The sequence below is a fragment of the Myotis yumanensis genome, unplaced genomic scaffold (genome assembly GCF_028538775.1).
Source record: "Myotis yumanensis isolate MYYU_CA2020_CCGP unplaced genomic scaffold, mMyoYum1.0.hap1 SCAF_6, whole genome shotgun sequence".
In the NCBI taxonomy this organism is placed as follows: domain Eukaryota; kingdom Metazoa; phylum Chordata; class Mammalia; order Chiroptera; family Vespertilionidae; genus Myotis; species Myotis yumanensis.
In genome coordinates this window covers 22,649,538-22,668,275 of record NW_027223757.1, presented here as the reverse complement: position 1 = coordinate 22,668,275, position 18,738 = coordinate 22,649,538, and the positions used below count along the sequence as shown (strand labels likewise).

Genomic DNA, 18,738 nt, shown 5'->3' with positions numbered 1-18,738 from the left:
ATGAACTTCCATTTTATCAGCATAATTATAACAGTAAGAGTCAAAGTAAAATAGTCATCGTCTACTGAATACTATGCACCAGACAAAACACTTGAGCGTTTGATAACATCTTCACAACAACCAGGAAGAAAATACTATTTCCCCAGTCCTACAGATGGGGAGACAGACTCAGCGAGATGAAACAACCAGCCAAAAAACATACACTCCTGAAAAGTCATTGGTCAGCCTGATAGAGAAGTTGTGAGCCTGCATTCTCCTTTCATGAATACCCATGCACCATATTTCCCACTGAAGCCCAATTAAACATCAAAGGAGGTCAAATGCATTTGTTTATTCTTCTCTTTTGCACATTGTAGGTACGAAGATGGATCAAAAATCCAATGGTCAGTGTGGACAAGCATCAGAGTCCCAGCCTGAAGTACACAGGCCCCTCAGTGGTGCACACCCCCCATGGGGAGCCCGACTTTGAGCCTCCCTTGTGTCAGACGTGCCTAGGAGACCATGCTTTCCAAAGAGGGGTTCTCCCTCAGGAGAAGGAGTCATGTCCATGGGAAACTCAACCCAGGTGTGAAGTAAGTTTATTTTTGCTCTGGATTTATTCTCCTAAAAGAAATCTAGGCCTTTGTTTTGATTTTTTTTTTTTGGGGGGGGGGGGGGTTGGGGGGGAGAGTTTTTGTTGTTATTGTTATTGTATCTATGCTGTAATATGCCAAAAGAAAAAATCTTAATGTACATTCAGCATCAGAGAATATAGAATTTGGCTTTTTTTAGCCCATTGTACTAATTTTTAAAAATATGTTGTATTTTTTAGAGCAGTTTTAGGTCCACAGCAAAATAAAGAGGATGGAGATTTCCTGTATATCTCTGCTTCCACACATGCAAAGGCTCCCCCTCTATTGACAACCCCCACTAGAGTGGTGTATTTGTTACAATTGATAAACCATTAGCACTTATGTTTACACCATCACTCGAAATCTTTAGTTTGCATTAGGACTCACTATTAGTGTTGTATGTTCTATGGTTTTGAACCAATTTATAATGGCATGTATCTATCATTAAAGTATCAGAGTATAGTTTCACTACCCTAAAAATCCTCTGTGCTCCACCTATTTATCCCTCTCTCCCCACACCCCTGGAAATAACTGATTCTTTTTACTGTTTTTCATAGTTTTGCCTTTTCCAATTGCCATATAGTTGGAATCATATAGTATCCGGCACTATTTTATGCCATTACAAGACTGATACAGCAATTTTTTGGTCCATTAAAAAGTCTCATTTTTGCTCACACAGAGACAAATGCTTGTATGGTGTGAGAAATATAACAGTCATTTACAGGTGTGTGGCTTCCATGGAAATATTTAGCTCAAAATAACTTGACCCATAACAAAGCACTGTATCATATGCCCATGTTTTCATATACACTCATATTTTTACTAAAATTTATTTTCCTCTGCTACTCCAAGAATTTTTTTGTCTTAATATTGCTAACCCAAGAAGGCCAGATTACAGACTTAACTTAAAAGTTCTAAAATTTTGAAGATTTACAGTTATATTTTTAACTTGTAACTCAATTAGGCTGAAATTTATTTTGACTTTTTAAATTATTATATTAAATGTTTATTTTATTTTTATTCCCACCTTATTGACATAAAAACACATTAAGAAGACAAAACATGTTATTATAAAGTAGAATTAATTGTAAATGATCTTCTAATGTGTAATTTTAAATCAGTGCATCATAAGATGATAAATATTAATAGCTCTCTGTCTCCTTTCTTAAAAATAGTGTTTTCCAGAGATAAATCATGTTAGCTGCTAAAAAAAAAAAAAAAAAAAAAAAAAAAGAAAGAAAGAAAGAAAGATTATAAACTCTGGAATCTGAGTTTCTTTTGACCCTGGGATATCCACTGTCTCAGAATCTGTTCTTTCCTGAAAAAGTGACACCTGCCTGTCTACTTTTAGGGTTATTGGAAAGATCAAATGAGATAATGCATATGAAATAGTTCATAATCTATAAAGTGCCATACTAATATAAACCATTAGTACTTATGTTTGCTAATTTATGTATTAGCTAAGTCTGTGATTCTATAACACTAAATTAGACTTCCACAACTAGGTGAGCACTTTGCTGATTGATGAACATTAGTCATGTGCATTTATTGTTCAGCTATTCTCTGGCTTCATGCCAGGTTGGCCATAAAAGGCAATAAATAGATTCTAAAGGCAAGGATTGCCAAACTTTTCCTGTAAAGGGCCAGATAGTATATATTTTAGGCTTTGCAGGCCATACAGTCTCTGTCACTTACATTCAGCTCTGTTCTTGTAGGAAAAGCAGCCATAGGTAATACACAAGTAAATGGGCCTGGTTGTGTTCTAATAAAACTTTTATTTACAAAAACATGTGCCTGGACCACCAGCAATAGTTTGCAGACTCTTAGAGTTGAAAAAAGTTTGCCAACTCTTTAGATTCTAAAGAACTATTCATGGCAGATGCAGAGAGAGGGCTCTGCAGATCATACAGAGCAGAAATGCCTATGATTAAATGTGTACTTAAGGGCTTACTACATGCCCCCTTTGTTAGGGGCTGGGGATAAATGAATGAATAAATGGAATTCCATGCAAGAGGAAACAATAAACAAAAAACTGGAAAGAATTTAAAGCAACACTGTGATTCATTCTTTTACTTTATCTGGGATAACAGGTGAATCATTCTCCAATTTACAATGGATTACCTAGTTCTGGCTTTGCTGGACATTTTTTTTTTCTTAAAGTCACCACAAATCAAGAAGACAGTTCTATTCCAACAGTTTGAAAATGAATCTATATTTTTGTGTGAGTGTAGGGATTAAACCATGAAATATTTCCTTGAGAAGGTACCTCTCCCCTTTTAGGAAGTGGAGTTGTGTGATAAGATGATGGAGAGGCCTGATAATAAAAACGCCAACCTGTTCCCTTGACAACTCCTAATGTGGATTATTTTAAGAAAGTCATTAATTCATCCTTCCCTCTCAATGTTCCCTCCATAAGATGAAAACATTTTATTCATGCTGCCATCAAGTTTTTTTCCACTTTTTCTTTGGCAATTTACAAATGAGATGGGGTTTTTAAAATGTCTTGTAAATGTAAACATATGTGTAAATAGTGCTCGACTCAGGTAACATTCTGGGGCCAGCTCAACCTCAAGGTCAATATATGAACTTGGGAAAGTCACAAAACCTTTCAAATATCAGATGATAAGCCTAACCTAATTAACTTTTAAAATCTGAAATCCTAAAGTTTTAATTTGATAACCTTAAGTAAAAATGAACTCTGTATTGGATGTGTCAAGATAAAACATAGAAAATAAAGTGAGAATAGTTTAAATAATGGAGACAGCAAATAAAGTACTAGTCTTTTATGAGTAATTGTGGAATCTTTTTTCCTGACTTTATAAATAGTACATTCTAAATGCTACCTTTCATGGCCAACAATCTCTGAGTTACATTGCAGTTAGCTTGGGCCAGGCCTTGCCAATGGTCTAGTTAGTGGCCTTTAAACGTGTGTCACCCATGGGAGAAAGTAGGATACACGTATTGCCAATACATTGCCCAGAAGAATAGTGATATTGCAATGTTACTAGTTGTTACTAAAGAGGACTATTTGTGAATTAAGCAGACTTTCTGTAAATGGAACTGAAAATGCATGCTAGTGGAATTCAAGTTGTAGCATTTCAGTCTGAAATCAATGTTTAGGCCAGTGATGGCAAACCTTTTGAGCTCGGCGTGTCAGCATTTTGAAAAACCCTAACTTAACTCTGGTGCCATGTCACATATAAAAATTTTTTGATATTTGCAACCATAGTAAAACAAAGACTTATATTTTTGATATTTATTTTATATATTTAAATGCCATTTAACAAAGAAAAATCAACCAAAAAAATGAGTTCGTGTGTCACCTCATAGGTTCGCCATCACTGGTTTAGGCCATAAAGAGATGGAAACCAAACTAGTTTTTCAATGGGTGCATGCCAACTAAACACATTCACAAACTGTTCTGCACCATATCTCTCACAGCACTTATAATATCCAGATCAACCAAGTTGGAAGGGGAGGAAAGGAATATTTTAGAGTAGGAGTGGGGAAGGAAATCCGTTAGGCAATGCATAGGGTTGGATCAAGGTGTCAGCCTGAACATACCATGTCATCTCTCCCTCCTGCCTTAAATGACAGAAAACACACACACACACACACACACACACCGTATTTTAATTTATAATAGTGCTAGAAGAAAAAGTATGCTATTGTATGGATAAGGAATAATTAAGACTTTTGGTAGGATTATGAGATTGATGAGGAAACCACAGTCCAAAATGATCACATCAAGGATCTGCTGCAGCAGATGGGGATATTGCAAGACTATGTATTCAAAAGGACCTTGAAGTTGGAAAATAAAATGTTCCTGGGGAGGCCTAATAAAAAGGAAAGAGTTTTAGCAATATAAGTTTCAGACCATGTGCTATGTAAGATAAAACACTTTTTAAAGAAACAAAGAGGAATATTTCACATTGATAAAAGATATCCACTAAGAAGATAAAGCACTCATAAACCTTTATGCACTTAGCAACATAACATGGAAATCTTTAAAGCAGAAACTTATAGAAATACAAAGAGAAATTGGCAAATCACATCACAGAGGGACGTTTTTATCATAATTCTCCCAGAAATTGTCAGTTCAAGAAGACTAAAAATATGTAAGGGTAGAGGATTTTAATAAAACAATTGACTAGCTATGATTTATGTAAAGATTTGTTTCTAATAAATAAAGAATACACATTACGTTAAGCATGCATGGAACAGTTACAAAAACTGACCAAGAATTAGATCACAAAGAATATCTCATCAAATTCCAAAATACAGAAATCACACAGACCATACACACTAGCTGATTACAATTTGATAAAATTAGAAACTAAGAACAATAAAGGGCCAACCGTCATCCCCATACAATCCATCCACCTGGAATCCATGGACACCCTTCCTGGTAACTCTGGGCTTACATAGAAAATAAAAAAGGAGTTTAAAAACTAATTTAAGTGCTTACATCACCACCAGGAAAATGCAAATGAAAACAATGAAATCCCATTTGTTTTTAATCCATCAGATTGTCAAAGGTTGTATTGGTAAAAGTATGGGGCAAACACTGTTAGTGAAGAAGTTTTTTTGGCAATGTTCCTCTATTTAAAATTTTCAAATCTCATACCTTGTAATTTAGCAAATCTAGGTCTCTGTACTTATTTATTTGAGAATGAGGATGGGTATACTGATATCCATTGCAATATTGGAAATGCTAAAAAAAAAAAAAAAAAGGTAACATCCATGGGTAACAAAACTATAACTCATAGGAAATTATTAATTATGGCATATTCATATATGGAATACTATGGAATTATGGCATAGTCATACTAATTCATACTATATGGCTAACAAAATCATAAACTCATAGGAGATTATTAACTATGATATATTCATATGATGGAATCTCATTAAAAATTATATCCTGCCCTAGCCGGTTTAGATAGAGTGTTGGCCTATGGACTGAAGGAAGGGCCCAGGGTTCAATTCTAGTCAAGGGTACATGCCTGGGTTGCGGGCTCGATCCCCAGTAGAGGGTGTGCAGGAGGCAGCCGATCAATGATTGTCTCTCATCATTGATGTTTCTATCTCTCTCTCCCTCTCCCTTCCTTTCTGAAATCAATAAAAAAATATTTTTCAAAAATGAAATCCTTACGTACTGACATATCCCAAAGATATATTAAGTCAGGAAAGCAGTTAAAAATGAATATGTATCTAGCATTTTCATAGTTATACTTTTAAGATTTTATGTTTCTCTCTCCATGTCTGTGTATCACATGCTTGTGTGTATATAAATGCAAATACTAAAAAAATCTAGAAGTATGTACATCAAACTGAAGTGGTGCTTACCACTGTCAAGACATTACATTTGAGAGGTGATGAGGTGGGAGAGAGTAGTCAAGAAGGACTTTAGCTTTGTCTATATTGGTTGAATTTTTCAAGATTATATTACTGTATTAGCTGTGGGTTTGGAGAAAGCCCACCAGTAGACTCACTTGTAGAAAATGAGTATTTACAACTCAATCCTATTGGTAGAAAGTCAGGTACCATCATAAAGATGGTTTCACACCATGAAACCATTCCATCACCACAGAGCAAGGCTCCTACAAGAAAATGGAAAACACGCAATAATTATGTTCTCACAGCACCTTGCTTCTACTTCTTTCTGTCAATTATTTTTCCCTGCCCTGTGTCCATTTATTCTCTAAGCTCCCAGCACTCCTTAAATGTAACATGTTTGCCCTGGCCAGTGTGGCTCAGTTGGTTGGTCGTGATCCCGTGCACTGAAAGGTTGCAGGTTCCCAGTCAGGGCACATGCCCAGGTTGTGGTTTGATCCTCCATAGGGGACATGCAGGAGGCAGCCAGTCTTACTCTCACATCTATGTTTCTTTCTCTCCCGCTCCCTTTCTCTCTCTCTAAAAATCAATTTAAAATATTTTTAATCTATCTTTTAAAAGAAACAACTATTTTCCTATCTACTCCCAGGGCCTTACATACATGTTATAGAGTTATGTGCCTTCTTTTTCTCGTTGCCTTTGTTAGCTCAAATTGAAATTTTCTTCATGCAAATTGTTTTTTAACATGAAAAGGAGAGAGTGAGGAAACTCGCCAGCCCATGCTGGCTGTAAATCTCATGCATTCCAGAGACACGCCTGATTTTCATTAAGATCGCCCTCTCATATGGAATAGATTTGGCTGAGTGAGGATTTCCTCAGACTGCTCTGTCTTTCAAGTCAAGACAGCTCAAAAGGCGCTGAGTCAGCAGCCAACGGCTGAAGCCAGGGTAGCGTGTGCTTTTTTTTTAAGGCTTAGTGAAGCTGGGCCTCTGGAAGGAGCCGTCCCACTTGGAGAAGTTATTACCATGTCCTTCCTAATAGCAAGATTAACATGCAGTCTTTGACATGATTAAATATAAGGTTACTTCCTTTCCTTCCTCTTCAACAAATCACCAAAGACAATAATAGAAGGCTCTTTTAATTAAACTGATTTCACACCGTTCTGGGAGGGAGTGTGCCTCCCAGTGCTTGCTGTGTTTCAGATGCCATACCTCCATCCGGTAGCTCCCACCATCCACGGAGGTGTGCCTTGACCTTTGATTTCATCTCAAAATTGAGCTGTGCCTTTGAAGCCCAGGAAACTCGTGGTGAAGTGGTCAGCTGAGGAATAGTTTCCATACTGACTTACTTTCATATTGTCTTGCGTTTATCTGATCTTTCTTAAGAAGAGGCTGTAAAATATATACTTAAATCAGGCTTTATAGATTTCTGGTTTCTTTCAATTTACATAGTAAAAATGTTTTTTTTTATGAAGGCTACAGGGAATAAAGTAATATTGCTTCAAATTGCCCTCTTCCCCGTTTTCTGCTCTTGACATGATGTGTTAGGGTCTCTGGGAGATGTCTGCTGATTTCTAAGCTTATCACCCACAATCGTCCTTATTCTGCACCAAATTTTAAGTCATGTAATCATTGAGGAAGCACTCACTGCATAAAATGAAAGATTAGACTACTAAAGAAGAAATAAGAAAATGCCCTTTTCTTTTGTTCTGCATACTTAGAATGTGATGGCGGGGATGACATGCTACCCAACAAAGATTGGGTTCTGCACTTAGCTCTGCACTGAAAGTAAGTCAGTATGGAAACTACTGTCTTACATATGAAAGTAAGTCAGTATGGAAACTATGCCTCACTGGTGGGTCATGTGACCATGTGACCTTACACTTGTTATTTGATCTCCTGGGGCTCACCTGCATATTGCATTGAGTAGCACAATGTTGCCCATCTCACTTAGCTGAGAGAGGATGGGGATCAAATGAGAGAGATCATGTGGAAGCTCTTAAAAATAATAACTGTAAGTAGCATTTGAAATATTATTAGTTTGGCAAATACATCTAAGGGTACTAAAATCTGAAAAGACTTAAAGCAAGTAAATCAGCCTTAAGCAAATCATCACTACATGTCCCAGCTTTTATAATTACAATACTACTAATAATAATCTATAATAATAAAAGCATAATATGCAAATCAACCAAACAATTGAACAGTAGAACGACCATCCAGATGACCTTCCGGATGACCATGCTATGACGCCCACTGGTGCCAGGCCAGCCAAGGCGGGTGCGATGCAATTGGTCGGGGGCCTGGCCATCGCCCCATGATCACCCTGCAGAGGGAGGTCCAGGCCACCAGCCAGCGGGGTGATCAATCAATGGGGGCGGGGGGGTCTCCACGATCACCCCAAATAGGGAGGCCCAGGCTACCCAGCTGCGGCGCTGTGGCAGTGAGCGGGGCCTCCCTCTAAGGAGGGCAGGGCCTACCTCTTTGGGGCAATCTATTGAGAAGCCCCAGCTGGGTGGGCGGGGCCTACTTCTTTGGGGCAATCCATCACAGGGCTCCCAGACTGTGAGAGGGCATAGGCTGGGCTGAGGGACTCCCCCCCACACACCCTAGTGCACGAATTTCATGCACCGGGCCTCTAGTAATAACAATAATACTATCTGGAAAATATGTCTTGGGAAACATTAAAAATGACTTAAGAAGTTACCCTTTTAGGATAGTGAAAATCCCTGTAATTACTCTTTCTATTATTTATCTGAATATTATCATTCTAATACTGAGGCAGAATTAGAAAAAAAGATAGTTTTACACAGAAAAGCTTAGAATTCTTTCCCTCGAAAGGCAGCATTTAAAAAGATGTTTGTTTCCGATAGGGGTATGTAAAATAGAGGAAACTCTTCTGGTTTCTCCTTGAAGTGTTCAATATTTTCTCCTTTGTTTCGTAGTGATTTGAAATGTCCTAAGTTGCTTTCAATTCAAGCAATTCTTCTTGGCTAGGAGGTGGAATTATTATAATGGCATTATTGAGAGGTTTAAAAATAAACAATTTTGTTTTCTTTACATACCAACTGCTTTTATTTTTTTGGAGCCTTTTTGCTTTTCCCTGCATGCATTTCCTTTGTACATGATTATTGTCATAGTGTATATATGATATTGAAGCTGCCTTTTTTCACTTAACATTTGTTGGAAACATTTGTATGTTGTAACATATATTTAGTTATCATTATGGTTAACATTGCATTAAATTGATATAATTTTATAGAACCACATGCCTACTGTTAGCATTTTCATTTTATTATTTTTTCTCTTTTTGATAAGTCTGCAAGTTATTTTTCTCCCTCAATTTGAATGATCTTAGGGTAAATTGAACCTTAGAATAAATTCCTAGTAGTGGAGTACAGTTTAAAGATAATTATGGTTCTTGCCAAAATACGTTTGAGACTAATTTAGAGTCAACTCAATAAAATATGCCACCAGCATTATCTAAATAAATCTACTGCACTAGCACTTCATCCTTTGAAGGTCAGGGCATGTTTTTATTTTTGTGAGTTTAATTAAATGATGAGATATACATTTCTTTGATTACCAAAAAGTTTAGGAATTTATCCATTTTTTAATTTGCTCCTTGTAATTTCTAATGGGAATTGTTTCATTCTATTCTTGCCTCTTTATCTGTTGGAATTTTGCATTTATTTTGTCAATTTAACTGAATTATTTCAATGTAGATTGAAAATTTCTTTTAATCCTATCCGTGGCAGGTTTTTTCCCCATAGTCTGAGTTCTTGGTTATTACACACTCAAAAATGAACCATGTCTGCTTTCTGTACTATTAGAGAGGGAATGCCAATGTTAGCTTAAAGCTGAAATCAGCACACTCTCTTCCCCAAAAAAGGTCTTATTGCCAAAAGAAAGGTTGCATGTGAAAGAATGCCAGGTCCTGGGTGATTATGGCTTTCCGTCTGTGCCACATGCACATTTGATCTGGCCAGACAGCTTGATAACCGGGAAGCTGGCTCCTCTTCCAGGAGTATTTCCATGTTTCCAGTCTGTTTCCAGGCCTCTTAGTGCCAGGAGGCCCCCTCTCTCTGACTCAATGCTGCCTTCTCTTCCAGAGGCAAGGGCCTAGAATCAGGAGGGGAGCCTTGCCAGGATGCAGGGCACAGGAGGGAGCAGCATGGACTCCAAGTCACTCTCTCTCCCCTATAGGCACTAACCAAAGGATTGCTTTATCCACAACTTGGCAAACACTTCTGCTGTATTTAAAGACATGATTCAAATCACAAAGATTAAATTTTAGCGTCAGGACTTTAGGGTAAAACAAGTGTGTGTCTGCACTCATAGTTTGCTTCATTTTTTATTACCTAAGCTCTCCTATGAGTTACATCCTACCATATGCCTCTTTCCCAGGCGATAAGTCTAGAAAGAGATAAGAAACTCCATCCAGGCTATTTAGGACATAAAATATTCCAAGAAAGTTGCTCCCTGTCCTCTCCTGGAAATTTCTAACCCTTGGTTGCACTTACTGTTGGGTTGGAGCATATTGTGTTGGCTCTTGTATGTAACCAAATCTTTCCTGCTTCTAATTTAATGTATTCCTTTTAGTACAGTGTTTCCCAGAAACCATATGGCTATTTTCCACTAAACTAATATTGCTTCTTAGTAGTTTTGAGACTTTGAAATTTTTAAAAGAAGAATTCTTACAAACTATTAAAAATTTACATGCAAGAACAGAATTTAAGGAATAAAATGTATGTCATTTGACTTTTGGGCATTATTTCTTGTTTTCTCAAAGTTTACAATAATATGTATTTCCTTGGATTGCTTATTGAAATGATAGAATTTATTCTATTAAGTAGCATCCCTATGGTGTAAGCTACTCTCTAAAGAACACAGTAAACAAAAACATAAAGAATTTCAGAAACATATTTATGATTATTTCCTAAGACAGTATAACTTAATTCTAAAATTTGCTTTTGGGGGCCTGAAAAAACTCTTCTTATAAAATTCTCTTAAGAAAAAGGAGTAAAAATGATTACTGTCACCTTGATATTTCCTTATCACATGAAGTAAATTGCTTCTTGTTCATTCTGCTTACAGAGAGCACCTTGGAAAAACACCTAAATGTGCCAAGATACACATTTGTCCATGGTGTTCAGGATAAATAAATCATTCCATTTTCACTTGTCATTGATGTTAGATCCCCTTGTCCTTATGAGCTAGTAAATCAATCAATCTAGTTCTAGGCAAGATTATAACAAAGCTTAATTTGGGTGACATTATCTCTTGAGAGACTCATCATGGCCAGCAAAAGTCCACCAATACCATGTGACTCAGCTGTTACTTCATCAGAGGCTTAAACTCTTCTTGTTGACCCTGAACAGCAGACATTGGTAAAAATATATACTGTATATGAAAACTCCCTTTGAAGTCAAGCCAAACTCCACAGCTTGCTATCTATAATTTTAGTTTATTTTTCCAATATCCATCAGTCTTGTTAACTATAAACACACAATTCTATTCTCAATTCCCTCTTCCCTTTCACCCTGGTAGGTTGTTTTCCTGTTGAGTTTATCTTAAAATGACCATTTCACTTAAATCGATCCCTCTCTCTTCTTTCTCTTTCCCTCCCTCCCCCCTCTCTCTCTAAATCAAAATAAATTTTTAAAGAAATATGTATAGTTTTAAAAAATAAAATAAAATGACCATTTCAAAAGATTCACCTAGATTTCTACTTGGGGGAAAATGCAAGAATTCAACACCTCTGGCCAGGTTAGATAAGAAGCAGACAGGTGACTCCCTTATTATGTAACACAGAGTGAAGTGGTTGAGTTTTTGTAGATAGAAAATGTTTAATACATTAACTTGGCGGTACTATAAAAAGAAAAGAAAAAAAAGAATTTCATGTATCAGCAACACTGAGTTATTTTTAAAACAAATCTGATACCAGCAGGAAGGCAGACCTTCCAGGTAGTGATCACCTATACAAAATGGTGCTGGGGCATCAGACTGCCGAATCCCTTCCCAGCCCACCATGGAGCCTGAGTTTGTTCTCTCAGTTAGTTTCTAAGATAGGTGTCCCATTCAGTACTTCTAAGAGACAAGAAATATTGATAAGGAACCAGGCAATTATGATACATGATACATGCTACCACAGGAGAAACTATACCTACACATAAAAGGGGTCCGTATTTTGGGGTTAATGAAGGCTTCAGCAGAATAGAAAAACTAAACTAAGACGTGAAGGATGAAGCTGACGAACATAATAGGGCCAGAGTTATGGATGCATGGAACAGAATAACAGGTCTCAGTGGGGGAAGGGAGGTCAAGAAGAGATTAACCAAAGAACATATATGCATACATGCATAACCCATGGACACAGACAATAGTATGGGAAAGGCCTGGGTTGGGGAGGTGGGTGGAGGGGGGCAAAAAAGGAGAAAATGGAAGACATCTGTAATACTGTCAACAACAAAAAAATAATTTTTTTAAAAAGTGAAGGATGAGTAAATTAGTGAAGTGGGGAAAGAGGGGAAGAGAAGCCCAGACCAATGGGAGAAATTATCAAAGGTCTGAAGACTGAAGTGACAGTAAATTTGAAGGAAGGAAAGTAATGCCAAATTGAGGAACCAGTGTTCAGATCTTTAAGGTTTTTTTGCAAGGTATTTAAGTAATTTATATGCTGTCCTCAGGAAACAAAGATCCATTGAAATGTTTTAGTCGCAACAGTATTATCATTAGGCATAAGGAATGGATAGGAAAGGGCCAAATTCCAGAAATTCTTCCATTGGAGATTTATGGCTTTGGCTTTTGGTTTATAGCTCTGACTCTGTTAATAAATGAATATGCTTGAGATTTAATGCAATAAGCTTAATTCTTGTTTTGCAAAGAGAAACAAGAATTCTAAATTTCAGAAAGGGTAACATTAACTGAAGAGCTCTCATTACTGAGATGGGGAGGTAGGGGGGAAAGTGATTCAAAAGAGAAGTCTGAAACCATAAGCAAACCGTGTCATTTGCCAAGTTCCTCATCATTTAGTGAGCGAAGAGAAAAGGTAAAAGAGAAAAGGCAATGCTCACCTGAGTCAGAGCCAGGGAGTTCTCTTTGCTGGGATTGAGTGTATGAGTAAGCACACAGCTGTGAAAGTGGAGGAGAGCAGATGTTCCTTGCATGCCTCTGCATGGCTGTCATGAATCTTTGTATGGGAAGGTGACATTACTGACCATGAATGTTAAGTGTGTTTCTTAGCATTAAAGACTGAATTTGTACTTCTCTGTTTATACTCTCTTGACCAATCTCATGGAAGACTAACAGAACAAATTTTCAATAGACTTGGAGGGTTAATCTAACTGACCTTCCCTGGACTTGAACAAGAAGCCTTAGCATTTTAGCACAATGCTCTAATCAACTATGCTAATCAGACTCATGCCTTGCCATACATACGAAGAAAAGTAATAATAGAATTTGAAGAAGTGTTTTCCTTCAGTGATTTTTTAGCCACCAAAGAATCAAAAGTTCCAATTTTCTTCATAATTGAAATCATAGCAGCTTCGAGAACTCAACTGTTTATCAAGACACAAGCAGAAGTCGTAGGCTTTATTTCATGGATTAAGTCTAAAGGCTGTATGTACTTTCACAAGGTCTCATGATTGGTAATGCTTATTGTGGGTGATAATATTTATTTAGGCCAGTCAGAACTACCAAGTACAAAAGGTGTTTAAAGCAAAAATGGCATAGGCTATTTTACAAATGCACAGGCTGAAATTATCTATAATTTCAGTGAATGGCATAAATTGTATGACACAGAGTTGGCTCTGGCTTTCATTTTCATGGCAAAGACAGCTTGCAAATCAGGGACGTGACTCATGGGTCACAGGCATGGTGCGTCAGTCTAGCACCTGCTTTCCCAATCAGTCAGGTTACATTCATATCCAGACACAAATAACCATATTGTTAACCTTAGCCACTGCAATTATTGAGAGGATGTGCAAATTTAAGCTAATAGGGTTCATTTCCTCCTCATGGCACATGCATGCACTTAATTCATAAAAGCAGTGCTATTTCTTTCTGTTCAGTATCTCAGAAATGAATGACATTTTGGGTTTTATGTTTGTGGCTTTGTGTGAACCATATATAGGTAAATTTTACAGAAGGCCACAGCAGATGTGACTTTGAACTGAGGCCATGTGACTAGCTGCAGCATGCTACCCTAACCTCGCTTTGGGGAAATCCAAGCTTCGAAATTGCCACACAGGATGTTTCATCAAAAGAGGGATTTTCCCCTCTGCTCTGGAACACATTACTTACTTCCCCTTCCTCTACTCTACAGTACAAAAATATCTCAAAACAGTTAATAATTTATCCTGTCATGGGTGACTGTATGGGGGAGAGGAGAAGGATAGGGGATGAGGGTGAGTTCGAGCACTGGAGTACAAAGGGGCAGTAAGTACAAGACCCCCAGAACACTCTGGTCAGCCCATCTTGTCTCTGAGCATGCTACTTGATAAAAACCAATAGTGAAAAAAATAATAACTGGCCCACAATGTATCAAGCATGGGTTTTGTGTCAGCTCTCAGTTTGAAGCCCAGCTCTGACACTTACCAGCTATATCCATGAGTTTCCTCATCTATAAAACGGGTAATAATACAAATTAAAAGGGTTGCTGTGAGGTTCAAACAAGAGAGCGTATGGACATTAACTTCATTTGTCTCTGCTTCCATCCGCCCTCAAACCCAAGCCTAAAAGAAATCAAAGAGTCCTACACAATGAAAATTATATGGGGATTCTGAACTGTGTGTAATGTAGCCAATCTATTACTTCTCTTTGCCTTGTAATTTGAGTCCATTGGATACAACACATTAATCATAAGTCTATGTTCTATGTCTTTCTGTTCAGCAGAGGAACTAGAGATTGCAAAGCAAGTACATTATTAAATGAGTTTGTGTCAGTATAACTTGCAGGACAAGTGAGCTTTTTACTAGTCAAGGTATTTATCAGCTTGTTTCTAGTCTCAGTTGTCATGTCTCATTTCTGAATCTCCCAAGCTAAACCAGTGGGAAAACTGGAAGGAAGGTCTTCAAGTTTACATTTCTCTAGGGCAAAATTTTAAGATTCTCATCCCTAATTCTAAAGGTTAGATCTTTTTGGAATATCTACTATTGAAAAAACCACACAGATTATTTACCCAACCATCACTGTGACCTAGAATGTTCTTGCCAAAAAAGAATTCCATTGGGCCCTAGCTGGTTTGGCTCAGTAGATAGAGCATCAGCCTGTGGTCTGAAGGGTTCCAGGTTCTATTCCAGTCAAGGGTGCATGCCCGGGTTGCGGGCTCGATCCCCAGTGTGGGGCGTGCAGGAGGCAGACAACCAATGATTTTCTCTCATCATTGATGTTTCTATCTCTCTCCCTCTCCCTTCCTCTCTGAAATCAATAAAAATATATATATTTTTTAAAACAAATTCCATTGGCATTTTGTCCCATCCCTGCACTCCCCACATCCACACACACGCCACATGCCCCCCTGCCCTCTGGAAGGACAGATTCTCTATATAATCTCAGGACAAGGCATCTCAAGATCTCCTGTCTTTAATTCTGGGAGATAATTGCTGACTAGAAGACTAAACTATGAGGGTCTAAAGCCACTACTCCTAGAATTTTTATTGTTATTTAGAGATTTCTAAAAGTCCATTTTATTATTTTAAACTTTAATCTCATCAAGACTTGATTTTCCTTCATCTATAAAGATAAAAATGCAATAGAGTTTTAAAAATATACTCCTGAGTAAATAGCAATTATTTTTGTATGAATGAGCATCATCTTGAGCTTTCTGAATGTAAGCCAGATAATATATAAATCAGAAAATCACTAGCAATTGAATTTCTTTGAGGATTTTACTTTAAAACTGTAAATTACAATAAAAATAACAAGGCTATAACTTGATATATAATGAATTATTCCAGTTATACTTGTATAGTTTACTTTTAATATGCCTCCATTCAGGCAATTTAGAAATAAAACAATCATTAGTACATTGAAGATGGCATAATATTCTCTATTATTCAGATGTTAATCCATGATTCTGTATTTCCTATACCAGAAGGAAAAAGCTAAATAGGGAAACCTTTCAATAACAACATTTTTAAGTATTTTATTTGGAAGACATGAGAATATTTTTAAGGTTTTTTTTTAATCACTAGTTCAAATACCCATTCAGACTGTCACTATGTAACCCAGTTCCCACTCAAGAACAGATTAATAATTTAAAAAACTTCTAAATGTTTGAGGAGTTATAAAGCAACATTGGATAAATTTCACATGGTGACATTGGTCAAAATAGTTTCCCCACTGGCCCAGACCACCTATCTCCCTCACTCTTCCTTCTTTCAAAGTTCCAGTTCAACACTGATTGAAATGGACAGACATCTGTACCAACAGTGCATCACACGGCCACCATATTCCTCAAACTGCTCTTCTTCAATTTTGATTGCTCAGTACCATTCCCTTGGCAATCACTTCAGCTCCTTCCATCCCTCTCACAGTCTTAATCCCACTCATCTCGGGTCTATCCTTTTTCTCACTCAGCAACACCATTAATTCCCTTGCTTCCCCTTTAAACAAACATCCTCTGGGACTTTTGTCAGTAAACTCCATTAAATCATTAAATTTTCCTCAAAACCCTCCCTTCTGCTCTCTCACTTTGTTCTACAAGATCATAACATGTGCCATCTATTAAACAGAGCTTGTTGGCCAAGTATGCTTTGAAAATGCCAGGTTAGTTAGACTTCCCAGAGCCTTCATTTGGGCAATGTGCTCTGTGAATCCCCAAGAAGACAGAGCCCGAGCTGGTCCCCAGATACATTGGACCAAAAAGCTCTTTTAAAAGAACATCTTTAGGAAAGTGCTGTCTTAGTTGATATTTGGGTTACTACTAGTGACGACATCTTCTGCCACGCGCTCAAGCAGAAATGGCTGGAGGCCAAGAGCATGGCAGGTACTCTCTAACTTAGCCTTTGAGAACTTCACCACTTTTACTCAACCACAGTCTTTTTTTAAATTTTATGTTTTATTTCTTTTATTGTTAAATTTATTGTGATGTCATTGGTCAACATGAACATATAGGTTTCAGGTGTGGGTTTCTGTGTTACAAGATCTATATATTGCACCGTGTACCCACCATTCAAAGTCAAATCTCCTGTCACCAAATATTAGGACCCTCTTCTCTCCCCACCCCCTTCCCTCTGCCAATCACCACACTGCTGTTTGTGTTCATGACTTTCAGTTTTATATCACACATATGAGTAAAGCCATATAGTTCTTACCTTTTTCTGACTGACTTATTTCACTTAGCATAATGTTCTCAAGGTCTATCCATGTTGCTGCAAATGGCATTATTTTATCCCTTCAAACTAAAACTGTTTCTGCACAGCAAGAGAAACTGACAACAAAACAAAGAGACAGCTAACCAGATGGGAGATGACATTTGCAGACAGTAGCTCCGACAAAGATTAAGCTCCAAAATATATAAAGAACTCATAAAACTCAACACCAAACAAACAACCCAATCAAAAAGTAGACAAAGGACCTGAAAATACTACAGCCTTTATTATCATCTATTAACCTCCATTCAAGACACTTCTTCCTACCTTTTAATCACTGGCACCTGATGTTATAATTTTCCTTTCTATTCTTTCACAAGCAATCATTATGGGCAAATTCAATATTTACACTCATAATTCAGCTAACAATAACAATAATAGTAGTAGTAATGATATCATTTGAAATGTCTACTGTGCACCAATAAGTATCTTTAACACTTAACATGCATTATCTCATTTAATCTCCACAACCACTGTAAGAAAGAGATATCAATGCTTCCAATTTGCTGATGAAGAAAATACAGTATTTAGCAAGTCCAAGAATATACAGGATATTAAGTGGTAGAATCAAGATTCGGAGCCATATTTAAATGATCTAATATATCTTCCCCTACTTTATAGTTATTCAAACTCTTTAGCTCCACCACATCTCTCTAGCTTCACTTTTTCATCAACCTACAGCTACCACCATTTGTTGGGTCTTCTAATTATTGTAAACTGCTCTTTCTCCAAGATTTTAAACTTTGCAGTTAGTCCTTGACTAAAGCTTTCTGCCTTTTGATCTCACTCACAGTCACTGTCTGCCCTTCTCCTTCACCGTGCCCTCCCATCATTGTCCTTGTACTGCTGCTCTTCAGCATGCAAGATGCCACTATTATGTGTTGAAGCTGTAAGTCCGCTCTTCATCCACTGGCAGTTCCTGCTGTGTGTTTAATGTGTGGCGGACCCACAAACTGTGCATAATTTGCAGATAGCTTAGAGCAAAGATGACGCCCACTTAATTTGCTGGCAGCATTATAAAACTCATTTATAATCATTTGAGAGGTCATCTCTGAGCACAGCTTTCCTCTCCAATGATCTGATGCCATCCATTAACATGCTCTCCCAGAAACAGCCTCAGATTCCTTGTTCCTCAGTGATCCTTTCTCTTGCTGCCCAGCATATATTCTGTAAAATCCCAAATTTATGGGATATTAGGATTAGAAGGGCCACAAAATGTATATAGGCTCACCCCTTCCTTTTACAAATAAAAAAATGTGACTTGGAGGAGCCTATAAACAGAAATTGCTGGAAGATTAGATAAAAGTCATAGAACAGGCCTTTCAAAACAGGAATTTATTTCAAGAATATATTACTGACTACTTCTTCTCTGCCAGGTTGTAGATTCAAGTCTGTTAGTGAACACTCCGTACACTT

At 37.3% G+C, this 18,738-nt stretch overlaps 1 protein-coding gene across 1 annotated transcript in view; it reads left to right on the top strand.

Annotated features, from left to right (window-relative positions):
• Positions 1–18,738, top strand: part of SGK1 (serum/glucocorticoid regulated kinase 1) — a 101,072-nt gene that overhangs the window by 32,119 nt on the left and 50,215 nt on the right. Inside the window, exon 2 of the mRNA XM_070417727.1 lies at positions 357–572. Within this exon, the coding sequence (XP_070273828.1) occupies positions 357–572 (216 nt within the window). The remainder of the gene's footprint in view (positions 1–356; positions 573–18,738) is intronic.